The 25,715-nt window shown below is 46.7% G+C and overlaps 1 protein-coding gene across 3 annotated transcripts in view; it reads left to right on the top strand.

The window, feature by feature from the left end:
- TTC28 (tetratricopeptide repeat domain 28) overlaps nucleotides 1–25,715 on the top strand; it is a 1,841,724-nt gene that overhangs the window by 746,802 nt on the left and 1,069,207 nt on the right. Inside the window, exon 1 of one of the 3 annotated variants that reach the window (XM_085636420.1) lies at nucleotides 9,669–10,462. The exons of the other annotated variants lie outside the window; for them this stretch is intronic. Coding sequence (XP_085492546.1) covers nucleotides 10,436–10,462 — 27 coding nt within the window. The 5' untranslated portion in view covers nucleotides 9,669–10,435. Of the gene's footprint in view, nucleotides 1–9,668; nucleotides 10,463–25,715 lie in introns of those variants that run through there. 3 annotated transcript variants of the gene reach the window in all.

Genomic DNA, 25,715 nt, shown 5'->3' with positions numbered 1-25,715 from the left:
CAGGTACAACTAGAGGAGGCGGATGTAACCCCTGTGGAAAATGTGGGAACGAGCGCCCCAGATTTCACAAAGGGTTGGGGGAATAAATAACATGTTGGATAAATTAGTTTTAAGTGAGAGACGAAAGGTTTTCTAAAGTAAATTAAAAAAAAAATTAAGTTTCATCCACTCACACTGGCATTTTTTAATCAGCACGTAAAATACACAAAGCTTTTAATAGGAAAACTCGTGTGTGTTTTAGAAAGTAGCATAAATTTAAAACTGTTCCTTATGAAGTCACAAGTTACACGTGTTTGAAATGGATGTTTAATAAATACCCCCACTAGGTGTAACCACTAGGTGTAACTTAACAAAAGATGTAAGAACTTACAAAGCTCACAAGTAATAACTATTTGAGTAAATTGGAGACCAAGCCCATGACAGTGACTGCTTAAGGGTGATTGAAATTTGAGGTCATGTGTTTTTTAAGACAGTTAAATATCCCACAGTGTTTGTGATCGGGATGCACCTACTTTCAAATGAAATGCACCTACTTTCAAATGAAATGCACCTACTTTCAAATGAAATGCTTGTAACTCACTCCGATTATTTTTTTGGACCAATGATGATTAAAAGATACACATATTCCTTTTGTGACTTAAAGAACCGTATTTCTCCATTTTGGTATAAAAGAGCCAAAGGGCTCCTCAGCATCCTTTTACAGCCCTTTAATCCATGCTTGCCTAGAGTGGGGGAGTGGTAGATGTGATAGGGGACCTACTCATAAGTGTAAGCTAAAATGGAAGTCTTAGGTCTGATTCGGTGAATAAACCAAGCTTTATAAATCGAATTGTTAAAAGCATAAATGATGAAGTCCAATAAGGAAAGAATTTAAATGGGCAAACAAATCACTACAGAATATTTATCATTTTCAGTGGCTGTATAAGCAACAGCATGTTAGGTATTTCATTTTGACAAAATATCCTCTGTTACCAATCCCTTAGGGGTTCTACATGTGGCAAACATGTTATGTTTACCCATTTGTACGACTCTGGTTTGAATTAAATTGCAATTACCAAGGGTTGATCGATATCTGCATGTAAATTTACCACGCTTTTAGCATTGTTCTGCTTCTTGTCATCTCTACATAGTTAACAGGTAGTGCAGCTGCTCTTTTACTTCTGAATCCTGAACACTTTTCCAGGAGTGTAGTTAGCTTAGGGTTTTTGAAACAAGGAACCACTCACTGCTTCCATAAGAACCAAGATGTGCCTGAGGATTAACTCACGTTTCTAAATTTACCTCAATTGCAAGCGTAATTTACAATCTGGTAGTAATGGAAAATCACATTATTGGCAAAGGAGCTGAATCTGGTGGAAAAATCGTGGGAAGAATTAACTCTACCAAATGGATAATGAGGGATAAATTTACTAAGATGAGGAAGTACCTTCATGGACCCCATACTGCTTGGTGCTACATGAACAGTAATTAAAAGATTTTCCAGGATTGCTTTTGGTGACTATGCCAGCCCATCAGTGCACTCATATATTATTCAAGACATCAAGTATACTTATGCATGCCTCTAGGGGTGCTGTTGCTACAGATATAACTTACATGTTGCATGATACAGCACAGGGCCATGTTTCAGTGCTGAATGAACGGAAGCAGTCTCTTCTAGTTTTTCATTCATGGGTAAGAAATAAATGTCTACTTTAGAAGCTCTCAGGTCCAGGGCCTTGTAGATGAAGGAGCAGTCACAATAGGATTTAAAGACAGGCACTCTTTTTCAGTATCACAGAGTTAGAAGGAAAGCCTTGGAGGCCCCGCCAGGAGCAAGGTCATCTTTCTGTTCAGTTTCCGTGGAGTTATTTCTAATAGCAATACCCCATAAGCATGACACTACCACATCCTACCACTTTCTATATGACGTCACAAGGATATGCCTGGGCTATGAGCAAAGGACAGATGGACATAATCCTATAGACACATGCAATACCACCCAATTTAAACTTCTAGACCAAATGAAAAGAAGAAATGACAGTGCCCCTTACATAACTTCCAATATAGACTTCTTTGGTAATAGTAGAAGAAGTAATCAGTTGACATGTAACCCTATTGTGACACAATGGCAGGGGCGGCTCCTCAATGTGGGCGGAGGAGAGCCGCCCCACTTGCTTTCTTGCAGTGTGAGATGCAGTAACATAAAATGATATACCATTTTATGTAACTGCTTTTCACAGTGCGAAAAAGCAGAAGGGTTTGGTTGAGGGCGGGTGGGCGGGTAGACGGTCCTGCAACAGGGTAGAGGAGGAGTGGCTAGCCCAATGTTGTGGGCCCTGACTGTTGAGCCGACCAAACCAGTCATGCTCACTCCCCATAGACGCCTGTGTGGTCGTTGTCCCAGCCAATCAGAATGCTGCCATTGCAGGGTTGTGATTGGCTTATGGGAGGGGATGGAGGTTGCCTACTTGCTTCCTGCGGCTGCGAGGAGCAGAGACGACGCAGGACCGGATCGGGCACCAAAGGTAAGTTACGCGTGAACCCCACACCTCCACCCACGAGCCATGCCGGCTCTGACTGGCCCACTGCTACTAGTTAGAACCTTATGGTACTACACATCCAATAGCTAAGCGCTACTGGTCTATACCACACTCTACAGCAGACCCATGGCCACCTGCTACTGGACCACACACCTAACCAATCAGAGAACATGGATACAGACATGCATACCGAACCAGAATACAGAACAAATGTGGCACCTTGCACCACACAAATGTCCACAAGGCATTTCCTACTGTATTACAACCAGGGTACCTAATAAACATTACGCAACTAGGATAAAAGATAACTCCCACCCCTACCAAACAAGGACCTTGGGTAAACCTTACCCTTACCCAAAATAGAGCAGTGACCGACAACCGCTCTTACCAAACAAGAGCACAGCGAATGCTGCACCCCACTTAGGCACAGAGACACCAAACTATTCCTGTTCCATGCACCGTGACCCAAGTAACACAGGAGTACTCCTTTTCCCAGTCACCTGCCTTAGTGAGCACTTCTGGGAAACACCAAGAAGAAATAAGACACACTATTGCACCCATGAGAAATGCAGTATCATCTGACACACCACTACAACACCTCTCTTCAAAATGTCTCCAGCAAAGCCACAAATAACGTTTGAATGACAAAAGAGAATGCAATCATACTATTAAATATAATGCCAGAGTTCTAGATAGGCTCACGCTCAGGTGCACAAACATCAACCTAGAACTTGCAAAGGAAATATGTCCTTCATTTTGCTTATACCGCTTGGTTTCATCATTATAAATCATCTTGAAGAACCAGATATGTTAACCTAGCCAAACACTCCGTTCACTGGTGATATGAGGAGAGTTTTTAACATGGAGGGAATTCCACTGTCTAATAAATCCTCTTACATTGCTTCGCCAGCTCCATACTTACTTTCATATCGGCATGAAACTGGCAAATCTCTGCAGTCCCTACTTAGAGTTACCACTTGGACAGCCAAATCACCTCTATAGCAGCACAAGGGAAAGTCTGCACAAGCCAAAACCTGGCTTATGCCAGTGACATTCTCAAAATTCCCAAACTTTGGGTTATGAGAAACTTCTGAAATCTCTCAAAATTTCACATTTGAGATTTTGCGTGATTTTTTAACCTGACAGCACATTGCATGTTAAATAGCCTTGCAAGATACCGGTGGAAACTGGTTCGCGTACAAAATAGCTCTCCAAAAGATATTTTCTATGCAACCCAGTCTCCTACGGTAGTCTTGAAAGAAATTCTGGCATGAGATGGGCAATAATAGGGTAAATAATACAATGATGAGAGTTACTAGCAAAGTACATTTTACTACAAAAGCTTTATCTTGTGTAATATTGATGTAATTTCAGCAGCTGCTCCTCCGCTAAGGCGGAGGAGTGTTGCCCCACTGCTCTCAGAGCGGTGTAAAAACGAAAAGTAAACTGATAATAACAACGTTATTATCAGTTTATTTTTGTACTGGCTACGGGCTATTTAAGGGCGGGGATGGGGTCACAGGGAGGAGGAGTGGTTTGTGCGCCATAAGTACACATGACTGTTTGGCTGGCCATCTTGGGCATTTAACATTTCTCCATCTGGCTGTGTTTCACAGCCGGTGGAGAACAATCCCAATGTTCCCAGGCAATGTCTGAGCGGCCAAACAGACCGCTCAGACCAATCACGACGCTTCTGTCATGCTGATTACAGCAGCGTCGTGATTGGCTTAGGGGAGCTTGTGTGCTGCCGGGAGCCAGAAAGAGAAGAGGACTGAGGAGAAGCTGAGGCCGTAATCAGGTAAGTGGTTATTTGTTTTTTTTATCCTCGCCCCCCCCCCCCCGCCACACACCCCATTCCGTAGCAGCCGCCGCTGTATAATTTTGTACATTTTCACAGAAAATAATTACGCAATATTGCCCATCTCTTGAGACTCCATCTCATCACTGTTGTCCTTCTACTATTTTTGCTACCAGAGCCCGTGAGAAGAGAGCACCATAGAGTCCCAATACACTCAGCAAAGACTGCAGCAACTTCATGGTACACCTCAGAGCTGCTTCCTTCCTGAGACATGTTCCAGCCAGGCAACAACCCTCAGATGAAAGCATAGGGTGATTCAGACACGTGATTAGATTTGTTCACGCTGGGAAATGGCTGTTAGGCTGAACCAAGGCTGTGCTGTTTAATGGTCTGCTCAGCCTAAACACAATTACAACTAAAGTCCCCACGAGCACCGCCATTGATTTGCTCTAAACATTACAAATAAATGTATATGTGATTGTAAAAAAATCTGCCTCGCTTCAGCTAGCCTTCATTTTTTAAATGCAAATATGCTCTGGTGTGTACACGAGATTGTTTATTTTCTATTATAATTACATGGGATTTTAAGAGGGGTTTGGTAGTCGTGAAGGCGCATTGATATTGCATTGATTTTTCTCTACTGCTATTAATGGGATTTATTAAATTAGATTGTGGCCAATGCTTAGGTATTGTGCATGAGTTAACGTTGATCATTGTTTGATGCAAATTCAGTGGTGAATTTCTGCCCCGCATCCCAGTGGCAATCTTTCAAATATATTAACATTTCTGCAAAGTATTGTTCCTTTGTCTTATCTCCTATATACCATCTGAGGTTATTTACTCAGCACGTCGCACGTGGGGGGAGATTTAAATCTACCACTCTTGAAAATCTGATTATACGAAATGATGTGGAAGGTTTTCGTTTATGCTATTGCTCTATCAAGGTATGCAGACATTTTTTGCTACTTCAGTCCATATAATTTATAAACCTTGTCTGTGTTTTAAGACAGGCTGGCTTAGGTTTGGCTTTACTAATGCTGCCTGTTGTGTTTGGAATGTATATGGTGGCGGTGACCATTCTGCAAGCAGCGATTTAGAGACAGTGGACCCAGCTGACAAACCATTGAATCTGATATGCCAATATTTAAAAAAAAAAAAAGCTTTTTGTGCTTGCACACATTCAGAAAAAGCATTTACTAGATTCGTTCTAGTGTGCACAACTTAGGTTGCACACGTGTAGATAGGCCATGCACAAAATGAGGGCTTGGAAGGGTCCCAGCAGCGGGGTGGCCTAGAGCAACTCACATCCTTTATTTAGTAAGGGATTTCTCAGGCATGAACTCTGCGGCCAGAGCGACTGACTCCGGTGCGTAGGGCTCCTGGTTTGATCCTCGGCGGCAACTCAGCTCAGCAGTGACTCTGGGTAATAGCTCACTTAATCTCCCCGACAGCGACCAGCACCTTGAAACCTTAAGGGGTGATATGTTTGTGCTTTACAAATATGGATACTTACATTTGCGGACATGTGCTGAATGGCCCAGTGGGTGGGGAGTTGGGCCTGCTGACGTTTCTCTGGTGGGGTTACCCATGGGAGCAGAACAGTAATACAATGGTTGGATCATTTGACTGCTCTGTGTGTGTAGGCAAAGTGGGAGAAGATCAAAGATGTGCACCAGTCATGGAGCAGTTAACAGCACACACTGCTAAGTCAGTGATGGTTTTCACACTTACTTGTTCAGAGCAGTATTCACCTATGTGTTCTTTGTCAAAGACCCCGGAGACAGAATTCATCTGGGTCCATTGGTCTGTGTAATGCATTGGACCATGTCATAGTGTGCGCCTCAGGTGAATGACAATGGCCATTCATTCGTTTACAAAGAGCTACCTGGCTGTTGAGATTTCTTAGCTGAGTGAGGAACATGTTTCAGAGTTTTGCAGTCGTGGCTGAGAGATTGGTCCCCAGGGTTGATGTGTTGCACACTGCGATTTCAACTCTGAGTGGCACTTTGGCTAGTGTGGTATGTGGGACGGTCGGTCCTCTTTAATTTAATGCCCTGCCTGAATTCTATTTCTGTTTATGGGATTCGTATAGCACATGTCTACCCAACCAGGGTTTCCCAGCACTAAAGAACCTGCAGGAGAGTGGACCAGTGATGCCTAATGTCTAAAGCCCTCTAGAAACTACGTTAATACCCTATTTGTGAAAATACACGTTTTGAGGAGTTTGTGAAAACTGATCTCCATGGGGAGGCCTACAGATGGGGGTAAGAGAATTTCACAATTTTGTAGACAAGTAAATGAATGACCTTCCACCAGCCTTAGCTTTTTTTACTCTCAGAACCTGGGCCAGGTACCGATTTGAGGACCACAGGCATCTTGCGGGAAAATATCAAGAGATCAGGCGGTGAATTAAGGCCAGGCCACTGTCACCCAAAGCTCTGTAGACAAAACAGAGAGCCTTGAACTGAATACATTTATTTTCAGAAAGCCAGTGACGAAATATGAGCGTACCTGGGCAGATGCCCCAAGAGGTGGGCCACCACATAATGGATGATCTGAAGACATTGAACGAAGGCTTCATTTACTCTCAAGTATAAAAAATTACCATAGCCAAGACGAGAGATAATAACCGTATAACCGTTGTCTGGGTCTTAACTAGCAAAGATCATAGAAATTTTCTCAAGCATCTTAGAATACAAAACAAGAGGCTGTCACTTTATTAATCTGCTGATCATACTTAACGTGGTTAGCCAGCTGAATGCCCAGATTTTTCACTGTGGGTATCAGTGCCGGTACCGGACCCAATTCTGTTGGCCACCATTGCGGTCCCCATAAAGTGGGCTGATTGCCTACCACCATGACTTCCATTGTATTTCCATTCATTGTTTGACAATTAACATCCATCCATTTGGACACTGATTGACGACAGTGGTTGAATTTGGATGAGTCCTTATTCTCATCAGACGTCAAACTGACGATAATCTGTGTGTCGTCCGCATAGGAAATTGTAGAGAAGCCAAAAACTTCCACTATATCTGTTAAAGGATGCATATAGACACTGAAAAGGGTGGGGCTCAGAGAAGAACCTTGTGGCACCCCTTACCGAGTCTGCCTCACTGATGACGTAGAAGCTTTAAGTAGTACCTGAAAAGAGCAATCGCTAAGAAACAAGGCAAATCAGTTCAGAGCTCTGCCTGAGACCCCAAACGCTTCCAGTCTCCCTAGTAGTACCTGGTGGGACACTGTATCAAATGCTGCGCTAAGGTCCAATAAGACCAGGCCCGCTGTGCCTCCTGCGTCAATCGTGACTTCCAGGTCTTCTATCGCCATCAGGAGCACAGACTCTGTACTATGGACCGAGCGGAAGCCTGATTGAGAGGGCTAAAAGAGATGCTGCTGCTCGAGATAGTTTGAAAGGTGGAAGTGAATGAGTGTCCAGAATTGTCGCTGTAAAAGGAAATAGTGAAAAGGGCGGTAATTCTCGATTTTGGAAGGATCTAACGTAGGTTTCTTCATTCAAGGAAGAACCACTGCATGCTTCGAAGCTTGTAGTGATCGATAAATTCAATAATTCATACAAAGCAGGAAACAAAACTGAACTGGTCAGCTTAAAACAACCAAACGGGAGCTGGGTCCAGAGGAGAACGCGGTTTCATGGAAGAAGTAAACTCCTTTACTTTTGTCAAGCGGTGTAACATTTACCAGAGAGGGACCCTCCCCCCGTTTGCTCACTTGTATCCGTTCCATGCCATCATCTCCTCGGTTATCGGTGAAAAATGCGTAAATATCTGAAACTTTGTCCTGTGTCTTTCTGCATCTCTGGCACGTCGGAGCCTCAGGACACTGTGGAATTCTGAGTCCATCTCAGAAGGATGAAGGCTCCGCTGACCGGGTGTATTTAGTAGTCCATACCGGGTGACTGGCATCACAGCACAATGCACACATGACATAGAGGACCATAGAGTGCTACGGGCAGGTACCACAGGAAAGGGGTGGTGGGAAGTGGTATCAGCAGGTGTAGTGACCGGCTGGTCACGGTCTAGTGCTTCTACAATAATGTGTTTCCACCAGGCTCTCCTTTGGGGCTGGCTTGCACACACCCCACACCCATCCACCTCAGGTCTCACAGGTCAGGTGACCCTGCTAATAAAAGGGGGCGGGCGCAGGTGCCCTTGGCCAGTCCCAGACCGTATCCATATATGTCTGTGTCGTCATTCCCGCTGCATGAGGGCTCACCCCCATAACCTTTACAGCAGGTGTTGCACTGAGCCTGTGGTGGGGAAAATCTACCTTGGTGAATAGTCAAATGTGTGGGCTTTTTGAGGCCTAGGGGGCAGTGTAAAGGTTTTAGGGGGGTGGGAGTCGGAGTGGGTGTGGTGATGTTTAGCTGGAGGGGCTGCTGATGTGGGCGGCTAGAGTTGTGCGCTTGGGCAATATTCGTAGGCTTGTTAGCTTTGCAGTGTGGTGTGGGGGAGTGGTGGTTGTACGGTAGAGTGTTTTAAAATACAGAGGTGTGTACATGTGCTCTCCAAGGGGGAATTAATCTGGATCCCCGTGTGACGTTGCGGGCTTGCTGCTGCAGGACCAAAAACAGCCTCTGCTAAGAAGACGGGTCCATAAATCTGAAACCCCCGGCCTCAGCCCCTGTTCCTCCTCCCCCGCGAGGCGCGGTTGCGTAATCCCCGGACGAGCGCTTAATCTCACTGTGCTCGAGACGGTAAAGCGTCACAGCAAAGCCAACCCTACAATGCAGCAACCTGCAGATACAGCTCTGACTTCCCGCAGGTCTCCTCCGGCTTTCATCAATCGGAGGTCGATGAGATGGCCTCAGAGTGATGGGCTCATAACAGCACCGTTATTTATAGCACTTTGGAACCTGTAATCCTGTATCCGCAGTATTAAGTGACCCACAGATGCTACTGAATTTTTAAGAGCTTAGAAGCTGTGTTACCTAAAGCACTAAGCGCTGTGCGGTACGAAGACGGACGCTGGGGGTTGTACTTCTAGGGGCTGCCAGCTATGTTTCTTTGGCAGATAGTATGTAAAAGGAGATATGTTCACATGCGTGCACCGTTATGATATCATAATACGGATGTACCTATTCCGTGAGGCCGTAAAAGACAGTGAATAAGTAAGTCGATAAGCACCTTTCCCTCCCCGGGCGGAGTGGGGGATGAGGGGTTGTCTCAGGGCTCGCGCACCGGCGCGAGTGTTCGCATGACCGGGGCTAGAATGACAGGCTGGGGCGGCGGGCGGGCGCGCGGGCGCTAAGACCCTGCAGCTGCTGCAGTCCCCTGGATGGAGCAGGCAGGCTCTGCATGTGCAGGGAGGGAAGGAAGTCATTAGGGCCGAGGAGGACAGTTTGGTGCTGCTGCAGGATTTCCTTCCAGGTTTTCCAGAGTGGGAATCTGCCGGTTCCTAGTTGTGTCTGGGATTCTGGAAGCAGCCTGGCTGCGTCTGACAACTAAGCGCTGGTGAAGTGGCCTGGGATTCCCAGCGGAGGCGTCAGGCAGGGGAAAGCCCTCCTCCACGCCCGGAGACCATCGGAATTCGCGAACATGAAGCGGGGAGTTCGCGGTTCTCCGACTTTGGATCTGGACTCGTGACATCCAGTAGAGCGGGAGGAGACGGGGTCTGCCTATTGCCATCCTGAGAGTGGGCATCTGAAACCGCTACCGCAGAGCGTGCAACGCGCAAAACAAGAAAACTACTGTCAGACCATAGCACACCTTCTGCAAATGTTCAGTTAAACGGGGAGGCAGCGACAGTGCGCCCCCAACCTTGAGTCTTCCTCTTGAAAGCGATCTGTCAACTTTAGCGCCGCGCCAGGGAACACTATCGGATTTATTCCTGTGGATTTATATGTCTTTTTATTTTGTCACCAATGTTTTTATTTTCTGTCGGATTTTTGTTTCGCCAAAGAAGGGAGAACGAGCTGGAAAGGAGACTTCTGCGGTTTTTTCTTGATTTCTTTTCTCCACGTCGTGTTTTTTCCGGGAATAATTATGCTTTAGGTTGAAAGGGGCAGGAAGCATGGTTTTCTGCCACCGCCGCTTGCCCACGCCTGCCACCCTCTCCCGTCTGACCTCTTGATGCCCGCTGACTTCGCTGTACAAATATGATGAAATGGCAGCCCCGGAAGAAGGTGAGCTGTGGGTAGAGATTTGAGTGAGTGAATGAGTGTGTGTGTGTGTGTGTGAGAGGAGATTTGTGCTGTTTAACAGCGCCAACTTGATTATTTCTCGGCGCGTCAAGGCAGAACAGAGGGACCCAGAATGTCTTGTCTTTCCAAATGCTTTGTATAGTGCTTTATGTATGATGCTAATAGCGATTCACATATTGGTAGCGATTTGTCCAGGATCACACGGTTGCCAAGGATTAGATATTGCATTTCCCCGTTTCACAGTCTGTATTCCAGCAGTACCAGTTGTTGCTGGCATCAATAATCTGGTTCACATGCTGCATTGTTGAACTTTTCACTGTTTTGTTTTAGCATCCTTACTTGTCTTGTGTTGTTGCTGCTCTGCACTTGTATGGTGTTCCAAGCTACATGTGTTGGTCGTGTTTTTCGACGAGGCTATGTGTTCGGTGCAGAAGGCACTGTCATGTTTCCAGTGTGCATAAACAACCCCGTGCTGTCACCGCTGTATTCAGGGCAGAGTCCCGTTCTGTACTCAGTCCTGGGCTGCCGGACGTCAGTGGTAGTACACAGGGGTAAGCAGTCATCGTGCGTGTTTAGTGCGCAACACCAACATTTCAACCCTCTGTGTTCCGTGCACAGTACTGAGCAGTAAGCGCCATGTACAGTGCACAATCAAGGGAACCACCCATGCTTCCTGAAGAATACAGAATGCACAATCCCAAGCAGCTTCTCCTTAGCAAATTCTGCACGATCCTGAGCAGACTCCTCCCTACCTAATTGTGCACAATCCTGAGCAGCTTCTCCCTACCGAATTTACACACAGTCCTGAGCAGCCTTCTCCCTACATAATTGTGCAATTGTGCACACCCCTGAGCAGTCTCCTCCCTATCTTACTGCGCACAATCATTAGCAGCTTCTCCATACCGAAGTATGTACAGTCCTGAGCAGTGTTCTCCCTACTTAATTGTGCACACTCCTGAGCAGGCTTCTTTCTCCCTACCAAACTGTGCGAAATCCTGAATAGTATTCACCCATCTAATTGTGCGGAATCCAACTCAATCTTCTCCCTGCCTGTGTACAATCCTGAGCAGTCAGCCAACTATGTTAGGTGCACAATCCTGAGCAGTCAGCCTGCTATGTTGTTAGGTGCACAATCCTGACATGACAGTTTGCTGTTTCGTGCACACTCCTGAGCAGTTCACCTCCAGTGTTCCGTGCACAATCTTGAGCAGTCAGCTCTCGTGGGCAATCCAAGGCAGCCCGCCCATGTGCAATGCACAGCTGCAGTAGTTCCACCCATGTTCAATGCACCGTCCTGACCAGTGAAGCCCCCCCTCGCCCGGCCTCTATGCACAGTTCCGGGCAGGCACCTACCGCCACCCCGTTCATAGCTCATTCCTTTAAAAGCCAATCCCCAGTGTTCATTACACAATACTGAGCAGCAGTCTACCCAGTCCTGAGCAGTAAGCCCACCTCCATATTCAGTGCACAATTCCAAGCAGTACACCCCTCCCCGTATTCGGTGCACAGCCCTGCTCAGTTGGTGCCGGTGTTCACTGCACAGATGCCGAGGGCTGTTTATTTTCTGAGGGTCGCTGCACAGACCTGAGTGAATCTGGAAGAGGTTGAATACACCCCTATTCTAACAGGGAGGCACGACATCCCCCACCCCTCCTTGCACCCAGTGTACACGTTCCCAAAGCCCCGCGTGTGTCAGGCATCCAACCGGCGTGGAATTCTATATCCCGCCACCTCGGCTTCCCTTTCCGCGGATCGGGTTTCGCTCGTAGCCCTGGAAATCGGCAGGATTTATATGCTGGTTTCATTCGCAGGAATGCAGCGCTGGGGCAGTTGTAGTCTGTAATAACTCACATAGATTCGTGGAATAGATTTGACTCCATATGAGGCCTTTCGACTGAGGGCTGCGAGCTCTTAATATTACATGCAGGCAATGACACGGCATCATAGTCTGTAAATAGTTATTAACCCGGAGGGGATTGCGTCACGCCGAGCCGCGAGGGGAGCCGCCTGCACGGGGACATGGTGTGTGTGTGTGTGTGTGTGGGGGGGGGGGGGGGGGGGTGTTGCTAACGCCCTCTCCTGCTATGTATGGTGTCTGTGCCCCTGCACCGTTTCTACACCACTCCACACTGTGCCCACACTACTGCTAATCAATGACCCACTCTACACAGTGTGCAGTGTACCCACTATAACCACCCCTGCACTGTATAGTGCAATTACTACGCTTCCATTGGCACAGTATATATAGTGCCCATGCCATTGCCAAGCACCCCCCCCCCCCCTCAGTGTGCAGGGTCTGTACTCCTGCACCCGTATTACTCTATCACTTTTACTGTATGATGCCTGAACGTTACTACACCACCTCCTTGTCCAGGTATAGTGTCCTCTGGAATTAACTCCTCCTGGGCTGTAGGGTCAAACACAACTGCATGTGCCTCCACGACTCCGTGCACCCTGAAACAAGCATTGACTTCCCCTGCACTGTATAGTGCCAGAACCCCAGCACTATTACTGTGCTACCTACGTACTGTATAGTGCCAGCAACCGTTACGCAAGCATTGATTCCCCCCGCACTGCATGGTGTCAGCGTCCTTTCACCATTACTACAGTATCACCTGTACTCTGTGATCCCAGAATCCATTTACCATTAGTGGCTTCACCCACTGCATTGCATGGTGCCAGTGCCCTAACACCAGTATCACGCTAACCCTGCACTATATGATGCCGTGATCGCTGCCTGCCGCTACCCATGCACTGCATGGGGCCAGCACCCACAAATCACTGCTGGTCTCTACTGCGCAATGCACGATCATAGCGCCATGTACCAGTGTGGTGCAACAGCCCTTGCGCCAGTATCCACCCCTTCCATCGCGCTGTATGAGGCCAAGACCTACACGCGAGCATTTCCTCGTGCCACTGTACCCCACGGTGACCGCATCAGCACTGACTCCGCCCCCTGCGCGATATGGTGCTCCAGGCTTCAACCCCCACGCGCTGTATGGTGACAACGCTCCCTACTCCAGTAACGACCCTTTCCCCTGCACTCGAAGCGACCTGCTACCTCTGCTCACCATACGTGACTCCCCGTGCACTGCATGCTACCAGCAGTGACCCCTCAGCTCACACGTGACGCAGGAGTCCGCATAGCGAGGCGTCCCGGGCCTCTCCCTCGCAGGCCCTCAGCAGTTAACACGTCTCCCTCCTCAGGAGTTTCTGCGGGGCCCGCTGGGGGCGGGCAGCAGATGTAACAATGGAACATATGTTTTGTTAATAGATCTGAAGCAAATAGCAGCGTGACTAACACTTTTGGCCGCTCCACAAGTGCTGACGCGGGCTGGCTGTACTCTAATGAAAATACTACTGCGGCGCGCGGCGTTTCTTGGTCTGTGCCGCGCGGACGATAAAGACCAGGCCACGGAGGCGCGAGCGCGCCCTTCCTCTGGGACGTGTAGGTGTGTGTTGGTGAGGCGAGGTGGCTCCTCTGTTGACCTGTGGGTGTGGAGGTGAGGGGACGTTAGTCCTCTGGTGACGTGGAGGTGAGGTAGCAGCACCTCTAGTGAGGCGCGAATGTTGTGGTGAGGTATGGACTCGAGGTGAGGCGTCTTCTATGGTGACGTGTGGTTGTGATGGGGTTGTGATTCGGCTCCTCTGGTGACGTGTGGGTGTGGGGGATGGGGTTCTTCTAGTGGCATGCAGGTGTGAAGGTGAGGGGGCTTCTCTAGAGTAATACGGGTCTCGTCACATGTTGGTGACGTGGTGGTGTGGACGTGACGTGAGGCGGGTCCTCTGGTTATGTGTGGGCGTGATGGGGAGGTGAGTCTGCTCTTCTCTTCTGGTGACATGAGGGTGTGGAGCCGAAGTACCTCCTCTGGTAATGTGTAGGGGTAATGGTGTGGTCAGTTGGCTCCTCTGGTGACTTGTGGTGTAGTGGTGTATTGACTCTGGTGATGCACCGGACTGGGAACAACAACCGGCCCTGGCAAAGTGCTACAGCACCCTTATGATGTGATTGTTGATGTGAGACTGCTTCACTTGTGATGTGTGGGAGGTGAAGGGATGCAGCTTTTCTAGTGACGTCGGTGTGGAGGTGAGTTAAGACAGCTCTTCTGGTGATGCATGGGTGTGGTGGTAAATGAGAAGGGTTTTCTGGTGATTTCTGGGTGTGAAGGTGAGATAAGGCAGCCTCGCAGGTGATGTGTAGGTATGGAGGTGAGAGTGTTCCCCCTGTGAAGTGGGCAATTGGTTCCTCCGGTCATGGTTAGGTTTGGAGGCTTGGTGGCTCCTCTGGTGACATGCAGGTGTGTAGGTGAGGCTGCACCTCTGGTGATGTGTAGGTGAAATGAAACCTTCTCTTCGCCCCCAGCACCCAAAGGCTGCTCAGCTCTGATGTGTGGACACAGGTTTAGGTGATTGTAATCAGTAGTCAATAGAGCATGTGTTTTGGGTTTGATTTGTAGTTTGGTCGTCAGTTGAAATTCCAGTGCGGAAAATATAGGAAGTTATGGATGAGTAGATATCAACAACAGGAAAGCCTCCCATTGAGGACTTCAGCGTCTAAGGTGCTGCAAGTGAAGCTATTTTGTCACTACTGCTTACGAGGGGCGTAGATTGCGAGAGGTGATCCTAACTTGGAAAAGGTGTCACTAGGGGTTAAGAGTGACTTACACATCAAGAGCAGTATACTGCCTGAATATCGGGATTTAGATATCATGCTACTAAAATATATTAGCGAAAAAATATCCTGATCCCTGGGATTTGGCATGACATACAGTCTGGGGCTTAAGCATGATTTACCCTGCAAGAGCAGACCATGAGACATCTGTGATGTCACCAGGGGTTACGAGGGACTTAGTCTGCGAGAATGGAGCCTTAAATAGCTATGTTGTCACTAGGGGCTAGGAGTGTCTCATACTGTGAAAGCAGAGACTGAAATGGCTACGTTGTCACTATGGGTTAAGAGTGGCCTACACTGCTGTAGTGGAGCCTGAAATGGCTATGATGTGACTAAAGGATCCCCACAGACAGCAGGATTGCAGCTCCAGATGCCTTTGGTGTCACTAGGGTTACTGACTGATGTGTACTACAAGAGCTAATCCTAAAATGTTTATGATGACACCAGAGGTTCAGAGTGACATCCTCAAAGCGGCATTCTTTGCAGTTGCACGTTTCGAGAGTCTTGGGTAAGTGAACTTTGCGGCACCTGGTAACTTGGCTTGTGTTCGGCGAGGAGAACTAAGCACAGTGGTAGGAGGCCATCCAAAGGGACGTGTCACAGACAAGTCTCAAACTCTGTGGTTCTCACTTGTCGAGCAGCTTTTGGTACAACTATGAGGCTGTTAGATTTGTTCAGATTCTCCTGCCGCAGTGATATGTCCTCAAGCAGAATGCCCCACCTCGAGGTCCTCTTGTAGAGAAGGTGTAGTGACCGTATTTAGGGAGGCTGAAGTCCCAGCATTTCCACCACTGTCCTTGCAGTGATAAAAATCTGGACGGTACCTCAACCTCAACTTTGAATGTTTGCGTTCCTTGATTAATACACATTTTCGGGTATGAGCACAAACCAAACAAGCATTGGCATAGCCAATAGGTCTCGCCTTTGGGACCGTATAAGTGTTTAGCCATGCAACAGTTGCATAATACTTATAAGGTCCCAAAAGCGAGACCTATTGGCTATGCAAAGCAGCCGTGCGGCCGCTAAAGTGAAATTGATCGCGATCGCGATCACGATCAAACATCAAAGCGGCCATGCGGCTGCAAAAGTGAAAGTAATCGTGGTAAAGCGCGGTGCGCGCGCCCGCGCACATGCACTGTAGCTCTAGGCTGGAATGGTAGCACTTTTTGGAGCCCTCTCAATAAGTCTCGCCAGACCAGCGCATGCGCTGGGTCAGGCGAGACCTAAAAAGCACATTGTTTAGCTCTGGATAGATCTCATTCAATCAAGCACATCTGGTGAGTTCTTAACAGTAGGAGTACACGTAAATCAGTGCGGGGTTTAAGATCACATCTTGCCTGTTTTTACATAACGCGAGAGAGAAAGTTCCATTGACTTAACTATCTTTCTTTTCCAGTGGTCATAGAACAACTGAGTGCTCGAATACATAGGAGACCAGTTCTTGATGACAGCCAGGAAGTGTGGAGTAGCTCAGTCACCCAGTAAAAAGAGCAGAGACAACCACATATAAAGAAGTAGAAGCCTCTGTGTCTTCGCACAGAATTCATGAACCATAGGCTTTTTAAGTTGGGGGACCTAAACCTGAGATATTTGATCAATCACACCACGCAGAGCACCTTGATTCAAATACCCCAAGCTTGAAGAGCCCCCCAATAGCTCATGCTGAATTTCTTTGAGCATTAATGAACAATTTTGCTGTTCCAAAGTTGGACCATGATGGGCAGGTCCGCTCGTGACTGCATTTTCACACGCCCCATCTCCTCCAGGAAGGTGGCAAGAGTCTGACATTTGGAACAAGGAAGCACGACCCTGTTTTTCCATGATTTGATAACTTTATTTGTTATCAATGCATGTTAGAAGCATTTTAAGATGTTTTGCTTGAACTTAAAGATTTGGAATGGTTTAACATCAGTCTATAGATCACATAAACGATCTGATTGGTGCTACTTTTTGATAAATGCACGTGACCACCAATGTGATAAGTCAACTAGATTACATATCCGCAGGGTCCTTATTTCTTTTTTTCAGCAGTCAGCACTGTTTGAGGCAGGGACAAACAATTTCACGTTCTTCTACAATTTGGAGCATGATGCTGAAGGACAACTAGGTGCAAATCAGCACAGGCCAAGGAAAGAGGCGCCATTCAGGCAGTTTCCCTAACCTGGTGTCTACTGTTTTTCTGCTCTGTTGACCGCATCACTTTCAGATCATTGCCTAGCGGTTGGTTAGTATATTTTATTCTTTGTGTATCAAGGCTGGTTTATACCCGTTGACTACACATCTATCTTCTCACCAGCCTCGTCTGTTCTGTTGGTTATTTATGTGGGGACTAGATGTGATTAAGCCTCCGGTATTTCTCAATATTAATTATGATAATCAAGAAATTCAAATAAATATAGCCTACTTTCCCTCAATCCAATAACAGTTGTTGAGCAATTTCCATAAATTAACAAATGACCTGTGGGTGGCATTTCAGAGATTTGACAGCGATGGCGGTAGGGGCAGCAGTTTTAGTATTCTTTAGTTATTAGCGGTTGAAGTGCCAGACGCACAGCATTTATAAGCACGTCAGTGGCGTACCTGCGGGGATGATGGCGGAGCACAGGGGGCGATCACCTGGGGCGGGATGTCAGCAATGTAGAAAGGTGCCATCCTGTTAATGCAAGCAAAGAAAGCTGGTCACCTGAGTCCTTTGGAACTGAAAGATGGATATAACTGGGGTGTCACAAGCCCTTCAAACCCAAGGGAATCGGTGCCACTGCACCTGGTGCACTAATGATAGCTTTGTCCAGGGGTGGTGTCGCTTTCATACTGCTTTTATGCGTTATGTTCTTCCAACACAGAGCACAGTGTTCCACAATACTTGTTACGACTTGAAAGTGTACCTCCTTACACGACATTATAACCACCAAGTCATCTTTTTACATTTATATGGTAATCATCCGGTCGCGTTGAAATGCCCAAGATTTTGTTATGCTGCATGAATGTTGGGGGTGTATTTTGATTTGTCTTACACATTTAAAGTTTATCCAACATCGTGATATTACTGGTGACTGTTTAGATCCTCAGTTATTGTGCAGTAAGTCCTCATCTTTGATTTAAAAGTTTCGTGACTCACAACCTTTTATTGTTTCCTGATACAGAACGTTAGTGCAATGTCTGTTTGGGTCACATATGTTTTTTGGCGTGATTTATAAAATATTTGCAATTGAGTAAAGGCAAACTTTATTTATACGTTTGTCCTCTCCTTGTATAGCTTGCTGTACAAAGTACATATTTTCTGTATGCTTAAAACAGGTTCTGTTATTGAGCAATTAATTAACTGAAGGAGTCAAGTGACCAGCTCCAAAGCCAGTCAGGCTACTTTGATTGCAAAGGAATACTTCGCCTTGCAATCACATTGCTACATGTGGCCTGGTCCTATTTAACCAAAGTTCACTCGTGAATTGTTGAGGTTTGCAAGGACCAGTCCAGCTATGAACTGTTCTCACTTTGTATCACCTCGTTACTGCTAGTGGGGATATATATGCCAACCGTGGGGTATTCCAGATCCCGCCCGCCATCCGTTGGGGGCCTAACCCCTTCCTAAAGATGACTAGCCTAGACGTACTCTCGTCCGCTGACACGCTGACAAAGCTGTGGTCATGTTACCCCCCTGTCCTTAAGAAGGGTGGGCCTGTACGCTTCCACAGAGGCGGGTTCAGTGGGAGAGCACCTGCCATGTGTGAGCCTTGAAGCCCTACGCAAGGATAAGGGAAGGCCGAAACATGCAGTGACAGCATCCAGGGGTTTCATTCAAGTGTTGTGCGGTTTTCATACATAAAGGAACAAACCTCCAAAACTGAAAGCCAGGAGATTAAAGACTTTTACAAATCGCACAGGACCTAAAATATAGCTTTCTGTTTTAGAGTCTGAGAAGTATTTTTATATTAACTTTTTTCCTCAAAAAATATGATGCAACGAAGCGAACACATTTCCAAAATGTTAGGCGTATAAATTTATGAATTCTTCTCTGAAGTATTACCATAACTTCTAGCCAGTTGAAGCCACCACTCGGCCATGTTGTGCTGTTTTCTCTCTTCTGCATATGTTGGCAGTGTGCCCTACCTTCCAACAGGGGACACTTTCTCCAGTATTCCAATGCATGACACCATTTTGCACATTTTGCTGTGTTTTGTGCACAGGGCCGGATTGGCCGTAGCGAGCACCGGGCATTTCCCCGGTGAGCCACCAGGGTGGGGGCAGTTTTTGGGCCTCTGGGGGGCGTTTTTATTACCGGGGACAGGCAATATCGGCCACCTGTAACAAAATCGGCCGAATCCGGCCCTAGCAAAGAGATTGGACGCAGCCCCCCTCGCACCCTGGGGGGGCGGCCGAGCAGTTTGCCTGGGCCAGTTGCGGTTCCCAGTCCGGCCCTGTTTGTGCAAGCATAAACTGGTCCCGCGACCTGGGCTAATTAATGTCTGATATGGATTACACCTTGTACCCCTCTGCTTTCTTTTTACTTAGTGAAATATTTTTCTATTCTGATAGAAGCCTCTGGCCACCTGCCAGCCACCACTGCATTAGAATTCCGGGTAAAATGTGCTATATAGTATCTCCTATACATTTATGACATTGCTACACCTGGCGTACGGAAGGCTGGACATTGCCTTGCCTATATTGTAATTGCATTTATATAGCGCTTACTGCCACTGACAAGGCATCGAAGCGCTTTTCGGCGTGTAGCACGCTACTCCGGAACCCAAAAAGGATTAGTGTTGAATTACTATGCGGAAATATGAAATTAATTTGAGCAGTGGACATGTTAATCTGTTATTTGGATTGAAAAGGGACAATGGAGGGATAGGGAAGGGTTTGCATTTATATGACCCTGACCTGTGCCTAAACCTGGCCGAGATTGTACATAGTTACTTACAGGCATAAATGAGACCCCGTTCACAAAACTTAATGGAGTAAATGTTTCATAATATTGTCTTAGATATGCATACAAACTGACTTTCAAGGCCTCATTCACAAAGCTTCATCTGAGGATATATGTCTTGCTCCAAGCTTAGGTGTGATTGCACATAATTTTTCTGGAGTAAGTCATGCTTCTGTATTTGTTTATTTATTTAGGGGTTTGTTAGGCCTAGGATGCTTGTTTCCAGTCCAGGGAGGACCTGGCTTGGCAGTTCGGGCTGGACTGTACCCATGAGGCACAGGGTCAAGACTGATTTGCATATGGCTGGGTTCAAACTGGAACGGCATGGTGAGCAAAACAACGATGGATTTAGGCCCAGATCTCTGTACTGGGGTGAATGTATGACATTGTTCTGCATTCTGCCCATCAACTGTTGTTTTTGCGTTTGTTAGGCACCACGTTAAACTATTAGGATATTCCAGAGCGCTACTCTTTCACTTCAGTGAGCAGGCCTTACTCCTGGAAATACACAAGTATGTTTGTAGGTTTTGGTATTTCTAGAGCACGAACCTTAGTAGCTAGCAGTGGAGATACAAAGGAGGGAGGAGACCGATAAAGGAGGTAGAGCTGGTGGAAGAGGGTCAGAGGTCCACCTATTCGAAGTAGTTGATTTTCCTCCTGTATTGTAGGAGGGTTGGTGCTGTTATCATGTCAGAGGGGATGCTGTTCCAAATACTGGGGAAATATGTTGAGAAGGTGTGTTTTCTTTGTTTTCTCTTTCATGCATTCATTTGCAAGAAGTTGCAGCCAAGTGTGGAGTAAGGAACAAGTACTCACTGAATACGCTTTATGAATGAGGCTTGGATACTCAAATGAAATTCATGTTTAAATCCATAGCAAGCCACAATTAGTCCTTGAAAAAGGATGTGAATAAGACCTGGTAATTCAGGTGTATTTCACTTGTGAATCAGGAGTAAGACACAACTACTTATAGAAAAACCTTTATGAATTACCTCCACCTTGACCTATGTTAAAATCCATGCACAGGGTTCTCCAAAGTAGGTCCTGTAGGGCCGAATCCATGCCAGATGTTTAGCATATCCCTATTTAGATACATGTAGTTATCTTAAAAATGTGCTTTAGAGGCATGACTACATGCAGAATGTCTTTTAAATCCACCTTGGCTTGCGATATATGCCATGCATCGGAGGCATGAGCACTTGGAGAATGTTTTTTTATCTCCACCTTGGCTTGCGATAAATGCCAAGCTTCGGAGGCATGAGCACTTAGAGAATGTCTTTTACCTACCCCTTGGCTTGCGATATATGCTATGCTTTGGAGGCATGTGCAAAAAGAACAAATGCTGCATGAAATGCTGAAGAATGTCAAACATTCACCCCCAGTCAGAGATCTGGGCCCAAATCCATAGTTTTTTGCTCACCATGCCATACCAGTTTGGACCCAGCCATATGCAAATCAGTTTTGACCCTGCTCCCCATGGGAACAGTCCAGCCCGAACTGGCTGGTCCTCCCGGGACCAGCAACAAGCATCCTAGGACCGGTTTCAAGGCATCACCCCTCATCAGCCAGGATAGCTTGAATCCAGTGGCATGGCGAGCATGAGACCTATGCAAAAAAACAATCGATTTAGGCCCAGATCTCTGGCTGGGGTGAGTGGTTGGCATTGTTCAGCATTCCGTCCATCAGTTGTTCTTTTTGCGTGCTTCAGAGCCATGACAACTTGGAGAATGTCTTTTACCTCCACCCTGGCTTGCTTTAAAAGCCATTTTCGGCGGCATGATTACTTGGCCAATGTATTTTACCTCCAATTAGATCATGGGGTGGCAGCCGCAGCAATCGCCAGCACCCCCTCCCCCCAGCTCTTTCATTTGACCGTTGCGGGCGGCAGGGGCATGATGAGGCCTAGCTACACCACGGATAAAAAGCTGTGTTTCAGACACATGACCACTTGGAGAATGATTTTACCTCCACCTTGGTCTGCATTAAAAGCCACGCTTCAGAGGTATGACTACTCGGCGAATGTCTTTTACCGCCACTTTGGGCTGCATTAAAAGCCACGCTTCGGAGGTATGACCACTTGAAGAATGATTTTACCTCCACCTTGGACTGCATTAAAAGCCAGGCTTTGAAGATTTGTTCTCAGTTCACCGCGTGCAGCATTATTGAGGACAAGCCACTTTCCCACACCTCCTCCGTGTACTCTCTGAAGCGTGGCGCGGCCAGGTTTCCTGTTTTACTTCTCCGTGAAGCTCGAACCGTTCCGTTTACGCCACATTGCCCCTGGTATATGCAGTAATGCATCCTGCAGGCTTGGACGGAGATCCTCGCTCTGCTACGCGCATTAAACACTCGCGGAATAAATGCAGGCAACAGACTTGTGCTGAAACCAAATCCATCCTCATTTTCCCAATCAATATAAAACTTCTGATCAAATTGCTGTTTAGATGTCTCTAAAGCCAGAGTCCCAGATGTCTGCTTTTACCATTCCGCTGCACACACAGTAACACATGTGGCCGAGGCTGGAAACCCCCGCGGAATATGGGTTAGGAGTTATTGACTAAACTGCGGGAATATTATTTTTGGCAGCCTGGCGGACATCTTGATTCTAGAAGTTTCTGTTTCAAGTGTCAGACTTGTGCTCTGCAGCCTCGTATTTTTTCACCTTGCTTCTGCCCAAATCACAAAGCCAGAGTGTTTAACGTTTCGACTGTGCTGATACCTCAGTAAGATCCGTGGAGTGAAGTATTTCAGGCAGCCTTTTCTGAGGTTGCATTCAGCTTGTGCAGAAGAATACAAAGCTGTTGAAGTCTCCAGCATGGGAGAGTGATGGAGAAATCACATTCATGACAAGATGGCCGCGTGTTCAACACTCCCTGCTGGCATCTGCTGTGGCATGCATAAGTCAAACCCCAGCAGGGCCAAATAAGCCCTTTATTCATCAGAGGCCGGTTGATACCTTTGTAATAGTAATACTTCTCAAAGCACTTAGAAACTAGAGGAGCGAACGGTAACTCCCATTGAATCTTTTTTTTTATATATTATTTTTTTCTAAAGCAGCCCTGTTTCCTTTATGAAAATCGGAATGCATTTAAAAGAAAAACTTTCTATTTTTTAAAAGCAATCACAGAGATGGTGGTCCGCTGACCCTTGCAAGTCACCATCTCTGTGTTTTTAACAAAGTAGTTTGGACTGCAACACCCTCTAATCCATTCCTTTGTAAACTAACCTATTAGTACATAGGCCAGTGTGCAAATTAAGACTCTAGTTGCATAAAGACTGGTTGCAAATTGCAACCCATTTTTGCGACCTGACTAATGTTTTTTATTATTGGATTTGATATCTACGAGTGTGAAAAACAAGATTTCCTATTACAACTTTTTGGATATCTTAACTCACTCTTTCAGGATTTCTGTGTGGTAAGTACATTGAAGTTCTCCTTCTTTTTGGACTTTTCAACTTGCGAAAGCCAGGATTGGGGTGGGAAAAGGGGAGTTTTTGGGGTGCTCCAAAGGGCATACATATTAATTTCAATACCCATAAGCAAAGTTTTTCAATGGCGTATATCTACAAAAAGCAGGAATAAGTGCTTTTCCAAGGTGGGAAATGGAACGGAAGCATCCTTGTATTTAAATTAAAGTTAAAAAGTATATTTTTTTGTCATCTGACAGCCCATATGGTGAGGGTGAATGGAATGAGACTTACGCCTGAAAAATCAAGACTGATTTGCATATGGCCATGTCTAAACTGGGGCGGCATGGTGAGCAAAATAATGATGGATTTAACCCTTATCTCTTGACTGGGGGTGAATCTTTTGATTTTTTTCTACATCCGTCCATCAATTTTGGGTCTTTTGGTTCCTCGCCCCAAGTGCGCCGGTTATGCCCAGACGTGGGTCCCTTGCTTGCTGTGTCACTGGATTCAAGCTATCCTGGCTGATGAGTGGTGAAACCCCGAAACCAGTCCTAGGATGCTTGTTTCTGGTCCAGGGAGGGAGTGGCTTGGCAGTTCGGGCTGGACTGTACCCATGAGGCACAGGCTCAAGTCTGACTTGCATATGGTCAGGTCTAAACTGGGGTGGCATGGCATGGTGAGAAAAAGAATGATAGATTTAAACCAGATCTCTTGACTGGGGGTGAATGTTTTGATTTGTTCTGCATTCTGTCCATCAATTGTGTGTCTTTTGAAAAATCTGGTTGTCATAAATTTGCGTTATATGAATTTCAATCTTTTTAGGGTGTGGTAAACTCCAAACCCACTGGGCTTTATGAATGTCAAACACTTTCGCATTTTGTGACTCCGGCCTAGGCCATCTGAATCCAGAGGCAGCCTGGCCTATAGTGAATTAGGAAAGCATTCACATCACAAGCACCACCACCTTCCTCAGATCTCTTCCCCATCTGGCAAAAGGCCAGTAGGCGCGTGGACGGTGCTCCACTTAACTCTTCAAAAATTAAATCATGAGTTCCTTACCTTACACATGGACATTATTTAGTATTTTGGAAGTCGTGAGATGTCCGAATTAAATATTCCAGGTGTTTATCGGACCCTTGACAACATAAAGTAACCAAAAGTTAGGAGAGGCTGCTGGTGGAGTTATCCAGCCTTATGCCTTTGAAGGGTAAAACCAAGCAGAAGTCAAGTCAGCCAATCATGTTAGAGTCTCTTTGGGTCACAGGAACTGAGAAGAGAGACACAGGGAGCGACAACGGAAACACACAGACAGTGGTGAAATTGCACAGCTTGGAGCAGTATTTTAAACACAGCTACAGACCCGTAGAAAGACGTCATTCTGTTTTTGGCTTCTTGGCTATTTTGACAATCGTTCAGGCTTTTCTGGACGTGCACACGTCCTAACAGAAGCACCACCTCTGCGTGGGTGGACTGGACCGGCCGTAGAACGGGGCGGTGACGCAGACGGTGCCAGCGGCGCGCTTTCGCCACCCTGCACGCGATCAATGCTGTAGGGTGACATGGTTCATTAAACGCATTCTTGCATTCGTCGAACAATTAAAGCAGGCGTTGCGGGAAAGACAAAAAGCGCGTTTGACATCTGCGGTTCACCGGATCGATACAAGCAATCCGATTGCAAATCTGCCGAAGAAAAAGCGTGCCTTCTGCCCCCTCTCAGGGGGCAGCGGGGATCCGAGCGGAAGGACAAAACCAGGCCTTCGGTGCACCGCTTCCCGGACAACAATATGAGCCCTTTATCAACGTCGTGTTGCATTTGTGGAGGGGAGGAGGGTGTGGCGGGCCTAGAGCTCGACCCACAAAAGTCACAATCGCGATGTGCAGCCGCCCTTTCGCCAGATGGCTTCATCAGGGGTACTCTGATTCAGCGAGATTCGGTGCCCACTGTTGCGTGCCGTAAAAATCATGCTGTGTATTGATTCGACAATCTGAATGTTGTTTTAATTGGAAACGGCCCAGTGAACCTTGTTTTCTTGATTTTATATGTACATCCGTTCAATGGGACAAGCGCGTATTGCTGAACTACTGTAGGTCGCAGATGCGAGTCCTAGCCAAGGCCACCCGGCTTTTCATCCTTCTGAGGTCGATAAACGAGGTACCACGAGAGTGTAGAAAGTAACACCTACATTTCAAGAGGAAAGAGAGAATTCATTTTTGCACTGCACGCTTTA

This window comes from Triturus cristatus, chromosome 11 (assembly GCF_964204655.1).
Source record: "Triturus cristatus chromosome 11, aTriCri1.1, whole genome shotgun sequence".
Taxonomy (NCBI): Eukaryota; Metazoa; Chordata; class Amphibia; order Caudata; family Salamandridae; genus Triturus; species Triturus cristatus.
Note: the sequence above shows the minus strand (reverse complement) of the source record. Positions and strands in the feature narration are given on the sequence as shown.